The sequence below is a fragment of the Scyliorhinus canicula genome, chromosome 4 (genome assembly GCF_902713615.1).
Source record: "Scyliorhinus canicula chromosome 4, sScyCan1.1, whole genome shotgun sequence".
NCBI classification, from domain to species: domain Eukaryota; kingdom Metazoa; phylum Chordata; class Chondrichthyes; order Carcharhiniformes; family Scyliorhinidae; genus Scyliorhinus; species Scyliorhinus canicula.
Genome location: NC_052149.1, coordinates 107,284,470 through 107,298,107, shown reverse-complemented (window position 1 = coordinate 107,298,107; position 13,638 = coordinate 107,284,470). Strand labels below are relative to the sequence as shown.

The 13,638-nt window shown below is 55.0% G+C and overlaps 2 protein-coding genes across 3 annotated transcripts in view; one reads left to right on the top strand and one right to left on the bottom strand.

Annotated features, from left to right (window-relative positions):
- Positions 1–13,638, top strand: part of LOC119964231 — a 901,051-nt gene that overhangs the window by 328,544 nt on the left and 558,869 nt on the right.
- tsen15 (TSEN15 tRNA splicing endonuclease subunit) overlaps positions 1–13,638 on the bottom strand; it is a 71,161-nt gene that overhangs the window by 57,050 nt on the left and 473 nt on the right. The window contains exons 1-2 of one of the 2 annotated variants that reach the window (XM_038794990.1): positions 7,449–7,610; positions 3,674–3,755 (exon numbers count right to left, since the gene is read on the bottom strand). In XM_038794990.1, the coding sequence (XP_038650918.1) occupies positions 3,674–3,746 (73 nt within the window). In that variant the 5' untranslated portion in view covers positions 3,747–3,755; positions 7,449–7,610. Of the gene's footprint in view, positions 1–3,673; positions 3,756–7,448; positions 7,611–13,638 lie in introns of those variants that run through there. The other variant, XM_038794989.1, reaches the window with a different exon arrangement.

The following is a 13,638-nucleotide window of genomic DNA, read 5'->3' as shown; positions in this document are numbered from 1 at the left end:
GTCCCATGCGCCCACACAAATCCCGTGATACTGCTGTTGACCCTCCTAAAAAAGGCCTTCGGGATAAGGATGGGGAGGCACTGGAACAGGAACAAAAACCTCGGGAGCACCGTCATCTTGACGGACTGCACCCTCCCCGCCAGTGACAGCGGTAACATATGCCATCTCTTAAACTCCTCCTCCATCTGCTCCACCAATCTTGTGAGGTTGAGCTTGTGCAGGGCCCCCCAGCTCCCCGCCACCTGGACCCCTAGGTACCTGAAGCTCTTCCCTGCCTGCTTCAATGGGAGCCTACCAATCCCCTCCTCTTGATCCCCCGGATGCACCACAAACACCTCACTCTTGCCCAGGTTCAGCTTATACACAATTATAGGTTGTTAACCATCAACACATTCACAGAATTTGTATTTAACGTACTTCATAGCACAATATTCACAAATTTAAAATTATGGATTTTTATAAATGATCTTCCACCCTGTGCAGGTAATCATCTAGGTCGTGCACTCTGGAATCCCCCCCTAACGTTCTTCATTTTGCTCTTCCCTGTTTTCCTTTAAGGCCCTTCGTAAATCCCACCTTTTGGACAAAGATTTTCATCAGCCCTCCTATTTGTCCTGTGTGGCCATTTTATGGATTTTTCTTCTAAGTGTTGTCTCAAGCAGGAGAAGTGGAGGGCAGCCCACCAACTGTCTGAACAGGTTTTCCTGCTTTATTCTTTTCTTTTTTTCTTTTTTTTTTGAAAACCCACATCATCCCAATTTGGGGCATGCACATTTACCAATATCTCCGGCAGCCATTCCAATACCCCACTCACAATCACATATCTCCCACCGGATCCCTCCCCTTCTTCGCACTCACAAATCCCATTTATTTGCTCATTAAAATTGCCACTCCCCTCGACTTCGAATCAAACCCCAAGTGGAAAACCTCCCCCTTCCTTAACCTAACCCAGTCCTTCAGACGGAGGTGCGTCTCCTACAGAAAGACCAGCCCCGCTTTCAAGCTCCTGAGGTGCGTGAATACTCGCGACCTTTTAACCAGCCCATTCAGTCCCCGAACGTTCCACGTTACCAGCCTTACTGGAGGCTTACGCCTCCAATCTCCTCTACTGTCCGTCATCTTCCCCATTTAACTCCAACTTCCTTAATTCCACCCTATACCTAGCCTCCCCCAGATGGCCCCTTCTCTGCCCTGACCATAGCATCTCTCACCCCCTGCATGATGCAACCACCTCTTCGCCCCCCCCCCCCCCCCCCACTCAGCCTTCTGCCCACCACCTCACGTCAGTTCACCAGCATTACTTGCTAGCGTGGCAGCCCCTGCCCAGAGGCACCTTCCAATTACCTCCCCCTCCCCCCATTCCTCAGCTCAAGGAAGAAGGCTCCCTGCTGACCTGACCCTCACCACCCAAACAAAGACTCCTCCTGAACTCCAGGCCACCTGCCCCAAAAGCAAACGAACATATGCTGAACATAAACAGTCCCATAAAATAGGATGGGAACATCCATCCCCACATCAACTCTTCACCCCTACCACTCCTTACAATCCCAATAGTAAACAGCAAACCCAAAAAGGACCCCCGACAAATCGGAGGGGACAGAAATACCCCAATCCCTGCCCCCATTCAAACATGTTCGCAATCATTACGAAGTGCCAGTACCCCGGTTTCCAAGCATTGTCCACTCAGTTCTCCCCCAGTTGCTGCTCCTTAATGAAATCTTCGGCCGCTTCTGGGGTCTCAAAATAGTACTCCCGGCCTTTGAACATCACCCATAATTTCGCCGGATAAAGCACCCCGAACCTGATCCGCCGCCAGTACAGCACCACCTTGGACTTGTGAACCCTGCCTGTTGCTTCACCAACTCGGCTCCGATGTCCTGATACATTCGATACATCCACTCCTTCAGACAGGCCCACTATTCGCAGGTTCTGCCTGGTCGAGGTATTCTCCTGCTCCTCCACCTTTGCCCTCAACGTTTTACAAAGGTCTCCTAGCCTCTAGAGCCACCTCAGCCTCTAGAGCCACCACACGATCGCTGTGGTCCGAGATCATTCCTTCGATCTCCTGAATCCGTGACCCCTGCACCTCCAAACACTTCTCCACCCGTTTCAGAGAACTCTTCAGGGGTACCACAGCTCCTTCGATGCCTTCAGGCGATCCTCCCGCATTTCCTTCCTCTGTTGGCAGAATTCCTCCTTAATAAAAGCCATCAACTGCTCCATCTGGGGCTTTCCACCTTGCACCAGCCCTTCCCCCTCAGCCATCCTGACACTGGCTGTTGTGCCACAGGTTTCCTCCAACTCTTTGGCCTGGTCTCTCACCATCTTCTGCCGGGTTTGGTAACCAGCGGACATACCACCCGTGGGGGAAACTACTCCTCCGACCTCACCTACACCTTTTCATCAAAATTCCACCCAATTTCGGGTAAAAAGAGCTCTTTCCTGTGCCTTCAAGCAGGAGCTGCCCTGTGCTTGACCACTCACACCATGGCCGCCACTGGAAGTCTTTCCTGCTGTATTGAATACTTACAGGAAACAAATAGAAAGGGTGAATCCCACGATATCATGCTGGTGGAGCGGGCTCAGCAAACCTTTGCTCCTGACATATCGTAGTGCCAAAGGAGCTCCTCCGCTGACAGGGAAACGCCTCCAATCCCAAACAGCTTCAACAGACGTCTCCCCACTCCCACTCCCAGGCACTGGCCGTTGGAACTGATCAGCAGAGGGGGTTAGTCCCTTTCATACCAAAAACCCCATTATGTCATTCGCAGGATCAAACTGAGTGGGAAATCTCACCAGCATGAAAGCAATTTTGGGACTCCCATTAAGATTCTCCACCTCCTCCTGCTTTCCCGCCTAACGAAAAGAGGGGTGGAAACTTTCCCCCCACCTCCCCTTGTTCTGAGAAATACCTTGACCTGAATTTCTTTACTGAAGGCACTATGTAAATGTAAGCTGCTTTTGATCTGTTCAGCCTCTGCTTTGCTCCCCAAAATATTAATTTGTTGCACAATGAGTCAGAATAATCTCATCACCAGGGGCTCCAAACCAATGGAACAAAGGTCTCCATCTGTCAGATGTAAGGATCCCAGTGACGAGAGAGTAGGTCACATCATTTCCTCTCTCAACAGCACAGAACAGTGCAACAATTAGGCAGGAATTAACAATATCACTCAGAAAATCCAGAATTGCTGATGTGTGAAAGGAAAACAAAAATTCAAGGTGCTCTGCTGAAAGTAGGGTTAAATGCGTTGTTGAGAGCAAGAATACAGAAAGTTTCATCCTGTACTTCATCACTTCTACATTCCCGGTCTGAATACAATTTTTTGAAAGCTGGTTGGCCAACAGACAATTCAACCCTCAACTCCAGTCTCCAAGCTCTTCATTTCCTGCCTGCACTTTGTTATTTCCCTTCGATAGTTGCTCTGAAAACATTATGCTCCCTAAATTTAAAGGATGCAGCCAAATGCCCCACCCACACTTGTCTAAAGAGTGGCTTGTCAGCAGCCAATAACGCTTGAAGAGTGAGTCAGGAAGATTCACTGCCCTCAGAATAGGAGGAAGGTAAAAGGCGAGAGAGAAAATAAATGCAAAGACAGAGAATTAATCTAATGCTAATTACCTTGTAAAATACCTGAGAAGTTATAAGAATATTCCAGATGCATTATCTTACCTTCCAAAAGATCAAGGAGCACCAGAAATGCCGTATATACTTGTGTACTATCTGCAATGTCTAAAGCCATCATCTCTGTGTACTGAAAATAAAAATAATGAATGAAAATTATAGCACTCAAATCCAGGTAAAACAAAGCGAGTGCAGAAGCACAAACATGTAAAAAGGGCACAATGTTCAAACACATCAAGCATGCGCTAACTGGATCTGAGTCACATGCACCATTGATCCATCCTTGAAACAAAGTTGATAAAACCTACAGGTGATTTTGGTAGAACTTGGAAACCCATCTCTAATTGTTGAAGGCAACTCATACAAATCTCCAAGAGATCACAGTGATGTACGAGTCCTTCAAATGCCACTCAATATAATTAGAAGGGTGCACTTCTGTCAAGAAATTGTCCAGCTCCCTTCTGAAAGACAGCAGAGAATCTGTATTCCATGGCAAACTGTTCTGGAGAGCAACAGTTCACTGTAAAAAGAAATACCCCCAGAAAAGGAATCTTACATATTTATACAAAGATTTGATGAAGTCACAATCCAATAATCCCTATTCATCTCAAATAACCCACCTAACTGGAAAGATTTATACTCCATTTTAAATAGCTCAATCATATTCCCTCAAAGCCTGCACTTCACTTCCAACATCCTATCCTGATGACTAGGTGCCAAAGATCAGGAATAATTTTGGCAGTTCTTGGCTGAGCCTGCATTGGTCTTCTATATTCACTATATATATTCTTTAGACCTAGACTTGATGCGGGACCCAAGTTTAATGTCCCCTAGAGAGAACACCAGCTCTAACAACACTACCCTCCATCCACAGTACAGTGGAGTGTTAGCCTCGATATTTTTAGATCAAACCCATCACCATAGAATCAAACCACAAGTATATTGCCAGGCGGACACAGAAAAATTCAAGTAAATCAGGCAGAGTTAACAAGATTTTGTGGAAGGGAATTCAATATTTAATCAATTTATTGGAATTATTTTGAAGATTTACGTGTGTTGTGGATAAAGGATAACAGGTGGATGTACTGTACTTAGATTTCCGGAAGGTATTTGATAAGGTGCCACATCAAAGGTTATTACGGAAAATAAAATTTCATGATAAAGGGGGTAACATATTAGCATGGAAGTGGCCAACAGGAACAGTAGGTATCCATAAATGGGTCTTTTTCTGGTTGGCAGATTGTGATGAGTGGTGCATCACAGGGATCAGTGTTGGGGACTCAACTCTTTACAATTTATATAAATGACTTGGATGAAGAGACTGAAGGATGGTTGCTAAATTTAATAATAACACAAAAGCAGTTGGGAAAGTAAAATTATGAAGAGGATATAAGAAGTAAACAATGGGGCATTGATAGGTCCCATAAATGGATAAAGATCAGGCAAATGGTGTATAATGTGTGAAAATGTGAAATTGTCCATTTTGACAGGAAGAATAAAAAATCTTATTATCTAAATGCTGTGAGATTGCAGAGCTCAGAGATTCAGAGGGATCTGGGTGTCCTAGTGCACGAATCACAAAAGGCGAGTACGCAGGTACAGTAAGTAATGAGGAAAGCTAAAAGAATGTTATCATTTATTGTGAGGGGAATTGATTACAAAAGTAAGAAGGTTATTCTTAAATTGTTCAGGGCATTGGTGAGTACTGTGTACAGTATTGGGCTCCTTAATTAAGGAAAAAGTTAAATATGTTACAGCCAGTCTAAAGAAGGTGTGGATTGTCTTGTGAGGGAAGGCCGGACAGGTTAAGCTTGTACCCACTGAACTTTAGAAATGCAAGTGGCAATTGAAACCTTTAGAATTCTGAGGGTTATTGGCAGAGTGGATGTGGAGATGATGTTTCCTCTTGTCGGCGAATCTAGAACTGGGGTCATGATTTAAAAATAAGGGGTTTATCATTTAAGGAGGAGATTTAGTTTTCTCAGAGGGTCGTTTGTGTTTGGAACCCTGTTCCTCAAAAAGCAGTGGAAGCAGAGCACTTGAATATTTTAAGGCAGAGCGAGATTGATTCTTGATAAGCAAGAGGGTGAAAGGTTATGGGGGGTTAACGTTACAATCAGATAACCCATGATCTTCTTGAATGGCGGAGAAGGCTTGAGGGGCCAAGTGGCCTACGCCTGCTCCTAATAGGTATGTCTGCAAAGCCACGTATGCGAACACAAAGGCGGGAGGGCAGTAAGTGGTAATCAGCAGGAGACACCGCCATCGCCATTCCTGGACAGACCTACCAGAGGTGGCACTTTAGTGGTATACAGTCAGGAGGGAGTTGGCCTAGGAGTTCTCAACAGCGACTCTGGATCCCATGAAATCAGGTCAAACACAGGCATGAAAACCTCCTGCTGATCACCAACCTCCTCCTTCATGTCTTATTATTGATTTAAATTCCTTACTACTTGTTACAGAACAAGGGATAATAATAACACTATTAAAAAAAAATGGCCAGCCTGTCTCATGTAGTGTGAAACCCCAAACAGGTTTCCTCTTGTGGATATGCAGTTCCCTCTTAAGAACCCATTACCAGATCTGTGATTAGATCCTGTTGAAACAAAAGATGGTTTTAATATGCAAATATTAATCAATAGACCGTGGCTGCACCTGTTTTCACAAATCTTTGTTAGCTTTCCAATTATTAGTTATTTTTAAACTAGGGACAGATTTCCTCTGCAACGGACTGCGAATGACAGCTGAATGAAGGAACCAAGGAGAGCAATGTTTTTTTGCTGACAGTATTCAAAACAGTTGGCACATAGCCAAGTATCAAACTACACTGAGATCATGAATCACTGATTGACAGTTGTATCTGAGGTGAAGACCTGTGTTGGCCATGAACAGGGACCATGGTGCTCTTTTTCAGGTAACTATGGAGTTTTTGGGATAACCCCTTTCCAGCCAGTCCATACACAGCACACATTGAAAGGGAGTTTTCATAGCTATACAAGGTCAGATCAAATCTGAGCAATAGTCTTCAGGGGAACTAATTATGTTGAATGATAGATCAAAGAAATGTTCCCTCCCAAGTTATTCATCAAAAACGACTGGAATTTAAAGGTGATTGGTGAGAGTACCAGAAGGGAGATTAGGAAAATTATTTTTGTTGTTAAGCAGCAAATTGCGATCCTGAATGCACTGCCTGAAAGGATGGTGAAAGCAGTTTTTTTTTTAATAAATTTAGATTAGCCAATTATTTTTTCCAATTAAGGGGAAATTTAGCGTGGCCAATCCACCTACTCTGCACATTTTTGGGTTGTGGGGGCGAAACCCACGCAGACACGGGGAGAACGTGCAAATTCCACACGGACAGTGACCCAGAGCCGGGATCGAACCTGGGACCTCAGCGCCGTGAGGCGGTTGTGCTAACCACTAGGCCACCGTGCTGCCCTGTGAAAGCAGATTTAACAGTAACTTTCAAATGGAAATTGGATAAATACGTGTTCAAGGAAACATTTGGAGCAGTGAGACAACACGTGGCTATCCCATACCGGCCTCCCGAACAGGCGACGGAATGTGGCGACGAGGGGCTTTTCACAGTAACTTCATTGAAGCCTACTTGTGACAAAAAGTGATTATTATTATGGTAATGTCACCAGACGAGTAATCCAGGGGCCCTGGCTAATGCTCTGAAGACAGGAGTTTGAATCCCACTACAGGAATTGATAGAATTTAAATTAAATTAATAATTTGGGGATTAAAAGCTAATCAATTGTTGTAAAAACCCATCTGATTCATCCAATGGCCTTCAGAGAAGGCTATTTGCTGACCTTACCTGGTCTGGCCTATCTGTGACTCCAGACACAGCAATGTGGTTGACTCTTAAATGCACTTTGAAATGGCTTAACAAGACACTCAGTGGTATCAAAACCGCTACAAAGCCCACAAAAAAGCATGAATAGGTGAAGGCTCACATGACAAACCCAGTCGCCCTGACCAGTGAAGTCCTCCTTGCTAAAATCTGGGGGTTATGCAAAAATTTGGAGCCTCTGAGCATGTCCCCCCACCTCTCCAGACCCTGAGCAACCCTCCTCCCCTCCCGCGGGGTTTCTGAGCCACCTCCCCCCTCCACCCCAGGGATTCTAAGACAACCCCCTCCTCAGGGGGTCTCTGACCTCCCCCCCTCCTCAGGGGGTCTCTGATTTCCCCCCCCCCCCCCGCCTCAGGGGGTCTCCGATCTCACACACCCCCGCCTCAGGGGGGGGTCTCCGATCTACCCCACCCCCTCCTCAGGGGGTCTCTGATCTCCCCCCTCCTCAGGGGGTCTCTGATCTCCCCCCTCCTCAGGGGTCTCTGATCTCCCCCCTCCTCAGGGGGTCTCTGATCTCCCCCCTCCTCAGGGGGTCTCTGATCTCCCCCCTCCTCAGGGGGTCTCTGATCTCCCCCCTCCTCAGGGGGTCTCTGATCTCCCCCCTCCTCAGGGGGTCTCTGATCTCCCCCCTCCTCAGGGGGTCTCTGATCTCCCCCCTCCTCAGGGGGTCTCTGATCCCTCCCCCCTCCTCAGGGGGTCTCTGATCCCTCCCCCCCCCTCCTCAGGGGTGTCTGATTTCCCCACCCCCCTCCTCAGGGGACTCTGATCCCCCCCCCCCCCACCCAGGGGTCTCTGCTCCGCCCCCAGGGGTCTCGGATTTCTCCCCCCCCCTCCTCAGGGGGTCGCTGAAAACATTCCCCCCCCCTCATCAGGGGGTCTCTGATCTCCCCCGCCTCGGGGGGTCTCTGATCCCTTCCCCCCCCCCCCACCCTCCTCAAGGGATGTCTGATTTCACCCCCCCCCCCCCCCCTCCCGCCGGGTCTCTGAATGATCCCCCCGCAGGGTCTCTGAATGATCCCCCCGCAGGGTGTCTCCGATCTCTTCCTTCCCCCCCTCCTCAGGGGGTCTCTGATCTCTTCCTTCCCCCCCCCCCCCCCCCTCATGGGTCTCTGATCTCTTCCTTCCCCCCTCCTCAGGGGATCTCTGGTCTCTTCCCTCCTCAGGGGGTCTCTGCTCTCTTCCCCCCTCAGGGGGTCTCTGCTCTCTTCCCCCCTCAGGGGGTCTCTGCTCTCTTCCCCCCTCAGGGGGGTCTCTGATCTCTTCCCTCCTCAGGGGGGTCTCTGATCTCTTCCCTCCTCAGGGGGGTCTCTGATCTCTTCCCTCCTCAGGGGGTCTCTGATCTCTTCCCTCCTCAGGGGGGTCTCTGATCTCTTCCCTCCTCAGGGGGGTCTCTGATCTCTTCCCTCCTCAGGGGCTCAGGGGGTCTCTGATCTCTTCCCTCCTCAGAGGGTCTCTGATCTCTTCCCTCCTCAGGGGGTCTCTGATCTCTTCCCTCCTCAGGGGGTATCTGATCTCTTCCCTCCTCAGGGGGTCTCTGATCTCTTCCTCCTCAGGGGGTCTCTGATCTCTTCCTCCCCCCCTCCTCAGGGGGTCTCTGATCTCTTCCTTTACCCCCCCCCCTCCTCAGGGGGTCTCTGACCTCTTCCTCCCCCCCCCCCCCTCCCTCAGGGGGTCTCTGCTCTCTTCCCCCCTCAGGGGGTCTCGGCTCTCTTCCCCCCTCAGGGGGTCTCGGCTCTCTTCCCCCCTCAGGGGGTCTCGGCTCTCTTCCCCCCTCAGGGGGTCTCGGCTCTCTTCCCCCCTCAGGGGGTCTCGGCTCTCTTCCCCCTCAGGGGGTCTCGGCTCTCTTCCCCCCTCAGGGGTCTCGGCTCTCTTCCCCCCTCAGGGGGTCTCGGCTCTCTTCCCCCCTCAGGGGGTCTCGGCTCTCTTCCCCCCTCAGGGGGTCTCGGCTCTCTTCCCCCCTCAGGGGGTCTCTGCTCTCTTCCCTCCTCAGGGGGGTCTCTGATCTCTTCCCTCCTCAGGGGGTCTCTGATCTCTTCCCTCCTCAGGGGGGTCTCTGATCTCTTCCCTCCTCAGGGGGGTCTCTGATCTCTTCCCTCCTCAGGGGGTCTCTGATCTCTTCCTTCCCCCCCCCCCCTCCTCAGGGGGTCTCTGATCTCTACCTCCCCCCCCCCCTCAGGGGGTCTCTGCTCTCTACTCTCCTCAGGGGGTCTCTGATCTCTTCCTCCCCCCCCCTCCTCAGGGGGTCTCTGATCTCTTCCTTCCCTCCCCCCACCCCCTCAGTGGGTCTCTGATCTCTTCCCTCCTCGGGGGGTCTCTGATCTCTTCCCTCCTCGGGGGGTCTCTGATCTCTTCCCTCCTCGGGGGGTCTCTGATCTCTTCCCTCCATTTCCTCCCTCGCCCCCCTTCCTCCCTCACACCCCCCCTTCCTCCCTCACACCCCCCCTTTCCTCCCTCACACCCCCCGTTCCTCCCTCACACCCCCCCGTTCCTCCCTCACAACCCCCCGTTCCTCCCTCACAACCCCCCCTTTCCTCCCTCACAACCCCCCCTTTCCTCCCTCACAACCCCCCCTTTCCTCCCTCACAACCCCCCCTTTCCTCCCTCACAACCCCCCCTTTCCTCCCTCACCCCCCTTTCCTCCCTCACCCCCCCCATTCCTCCCTCACCCCCCCCCCCCCTTTCCTCCCTCACACCCCCATTCCTCCCTCATTCCTCCCTCACACCCCCCCTTTCCTCCCTCACACCCCCCCTTTCCTCCCTCACACCCCCCCTTTCCTCCCTCACACCCCCCCTTTCCTCCCTCACACCCCCCCCTTTCCTCCCTCACACCCCCCCCCCCTTTCCTCCCTCACACCCCCCCTTTCCTCCCTCACACCCCCCCTTTCCTCCCTCACACCCCCCCCCCTTTCCTCCCTCACACCCCCCCCCCTTTCCGCCCTCAACCCCCCCTTCCTTCCCGCGACTACCCCCCTTGCCTCCCTCACACAGCCCCCTTCCTCCTCACACCCCCCGCTTCCGTCCCGCACACACCCCCCCCTTTCCTCCCATCACCACCCCCCCTTCCTCCCTCACACCCCCCCGTTCCTCCCTCACCCCCACCCTTTCCTCCCTCACACCCCCCCCCTTTCCTCCCGCACACCCCCCCCTTTCCTCCCTCACACCCCCACCCCTTTCCTCCCCTCACACAACCCCCTTTCCTCCCCTCACACACCCCCTTTCCTCCTCACACCCCCCCCCTTTCCTCCTCCTAACCCCCCCTTCCTCCTCCCACCACCCTAACGCGCCCACCGTTTCCTCCCTCACCCACCCCTTTCCTCCCGCACCCCCCCCCCCTTTCCGCCCTCACAGACAACCACCCCCCCTTTCCTCCGCACCCCCCCGTTCCGCCCTCACCACCCCCCCCTTTCCCTCCCTCACCCCCCCTTTCCTCCCTCACACCACCCCCCCTTTCCTCCCTCACCCCCCCTTTCCTCCCTCACACCACCCCCCCTTTCCTCCCTCACCCCCCCCCTTTCCTCCCCACCCCCCCCTTTCCTCCCTCACCCCCCCCTTTCCTCCTCACACCACCCCCCCTTTTCCTCCCTCACCCCCCCTTTCCTCCCTCACCACCCCCTTTCCTCCCTCACACCCCCCCCTTTCCCTCCCTCACACCCCCCCCTTTCCTCCCTCACACCCCCCCCCTTTCCTCCCTCACCCCCCCTTTCCTCCCTCACACCCCCCCCCTTTCCTCCCTCACACCCCCCCCTTTCCTCCCTCACCCCCCCTTTCCTCCCTCACCCCCCCTTTCCTCCCTCACACCACCCCCCCTTCCTCCCTCACACCCCCCCCTTCCTCCCTCACACAAACCCCCCCCTTTCCTCCCTCACCCCCCCCACCCCCCCCCCTTTTCCTCCCTCACTCCCCCCCCTTGTCCTCCCTCCCCTACGACACTCACACCACCCCCCCTTTCCTCCCTCACCCCCCCCCTTTCCTCCCTCACACCACCCCCCCTTTCCCTCCCTCACCCCCCCCTTTCCTCCCTCACCCCCCCCTTCCTCCTCCCCACCCCCCCTTTCCTCCCTCAAACCCCCCCTTTCCTCCCTCACACCCCCCCCTTTCCTCCCCCTCACCCCCCCTTTCCTCCCCCTCACACCCCCCCTTTCCTCCCTCACACCCCCCCCTGTCCTCCCTCACACCCCCCTTTCCTCCCTCACACCCCCCCTTTCCTCCCTCACACCACCCCCCCCCTTTCCTCCCTCACCCCACCCCCCCCCTTTCCTCCCTCACCCCCCCCTTTCCTCCCTCACACCACCCCCCTTTCCCTCCCTCACCCCCCCCTTCCTCCCTCACCCCCCCTTTCCTCCCTCACCCCCCCTTTCCTCCCTCACCCCCCCTTTCCTCCCTCACCCCCCCTTTCCCTCCCTCAACCCCCCTTCCCTACCCCTTTCCTCCTCACACCACCCCCCTTTCCTCCCTCACCCCCCCCTTTCCTCCCTCACCCCCCCCTTTCCTCCCTCACAACCACCCCCCCTTTCCTCCCTCCCCCCCCCTTTCCTCCCTCACCCCCCCTTTCCTCCCTCACCCCCCCCCTTTCCTCCCTCACCCCCCCCTTCCTCCCTCACACCACCCCCCCCCCTTTCCTCCCTCACCCCCCCTTTCCTCCCTCACCCCCCCCCCTTTCCTCCCTCACCTCCCCTTTCCTCCCTCACACCCCCCCCTTTCCTCCCTCACACCCCCCCCCTTTCCTCCCTCACCCCCCCTTTCCTCCCTCACACCACCCCCCCCTTTCCTCCCTCACCCCCCCCCTTTCCCTCCCTCACCCCCCCCCTTTCCTCCCTCACACCCCCCCCTTCCTCCCTCACCTCCCCATTTCCTCCCTCACACCCCCCCCTTTCCTCCCTCACACCCCCCCTTTCCTCCCTCACCTCCCCTTTCCCTTCCCTCACACCCCCCCTTTCCTCCCTCACACCCCCCCCTTTCCTCCCTCACACCCCCCCCCCCCCCTTTCCTCCCTCACCCCCCCCCCTTCCTCCCTCACCCCCCCCCCTTTCCTCCCTCACCGCCCCCCCCTTTCCTCCCTCACCCCCCCCTTCCTCCCTCACCCCCCCCTTTCCTCCCTCACCCCCCCCTTTCCTCCCTCACCCCCCCTTTCCTCCCTCACCCCCCCTTTCCTCCCTCACCCCCCCTTTCCTCCCTCACCCCCCCTTTCCTCCCTCACCCCCCCCTTTACTCCCTCACCCCCCCCCCCCTTTACTCCCTCACCCCCCCCTTTCCTCCCTCACAACCCCCCCTTTCCTCCCTCACACACCCCCCCCCTTTCCTCCCTCACACACCCCCCCCTTTCCTCCCTCACACACCCCCCCCCCTTTCCTCCCTCACACACCCCCCCCCTTTCCTCCCTCACACACCCCCCCCCTTTCCTCCTCACACCCCCCCCTTTCCTCTCCCTCACACACACCCCCCCCTTTCCTCCCTCACACCCCCCTTCCTCCCTCACACACACCCCCCCCCTTTCCTCCCTCCCACACCCCCCCCCCTTTCCTCCCCCACACCCCCCCTTTCCTCCCTCACACCCCCCCCTTTCCTCCCTCACACACCCCCCCCTTTCCTCCCTCACCCCCCCTTTCCTCCCTCACCCCCCCCCTTCCTCCCTCACCCCCCCTTCCTCCCTCACCCCCCCCTTTCCTCCCTCACCCCCCCCCTTTCCTCCCTCACCCCCCCCCCTTTCCTCCCTCACCCCCCCCCCACTCCTCCCCCCCACCCCCCCCCCATTCCTCCCTCACCACCCCCCCCCATTCCTCCCTCACCCCCCCCCCTTTCCTCCCTCACCCCCCCCCCTTTCCCTCCTCCCTCACCCCCCCCCCTTTCCTCCTCCCTCAACCCCCCCCCCCCTTTCCTCCCCACCCCCCCCCCCTTTCCTCCCTCACACCCCCCCCCCCTTTCCTCCCTCACCCCCCCCCCCTTTCCTCCCTCACCCCCCCCCCCTTTCCTCCCTCACCCCCCCCCCTTTCCTCCCTCACCCCCCCCCCTTTCCTCCCTCACCCCCCCCCCTTTCCTCCCTCACCCCCCCCCCCCCCCTTTCCTCCCTCACCCCCCCCCCCCTTTCCTCCCTCACCCCCCCCCCCCCCTTTCCTCCCTCACCCCCCCCCCCCTTTCCCTCCCTCACCCCCCCCCC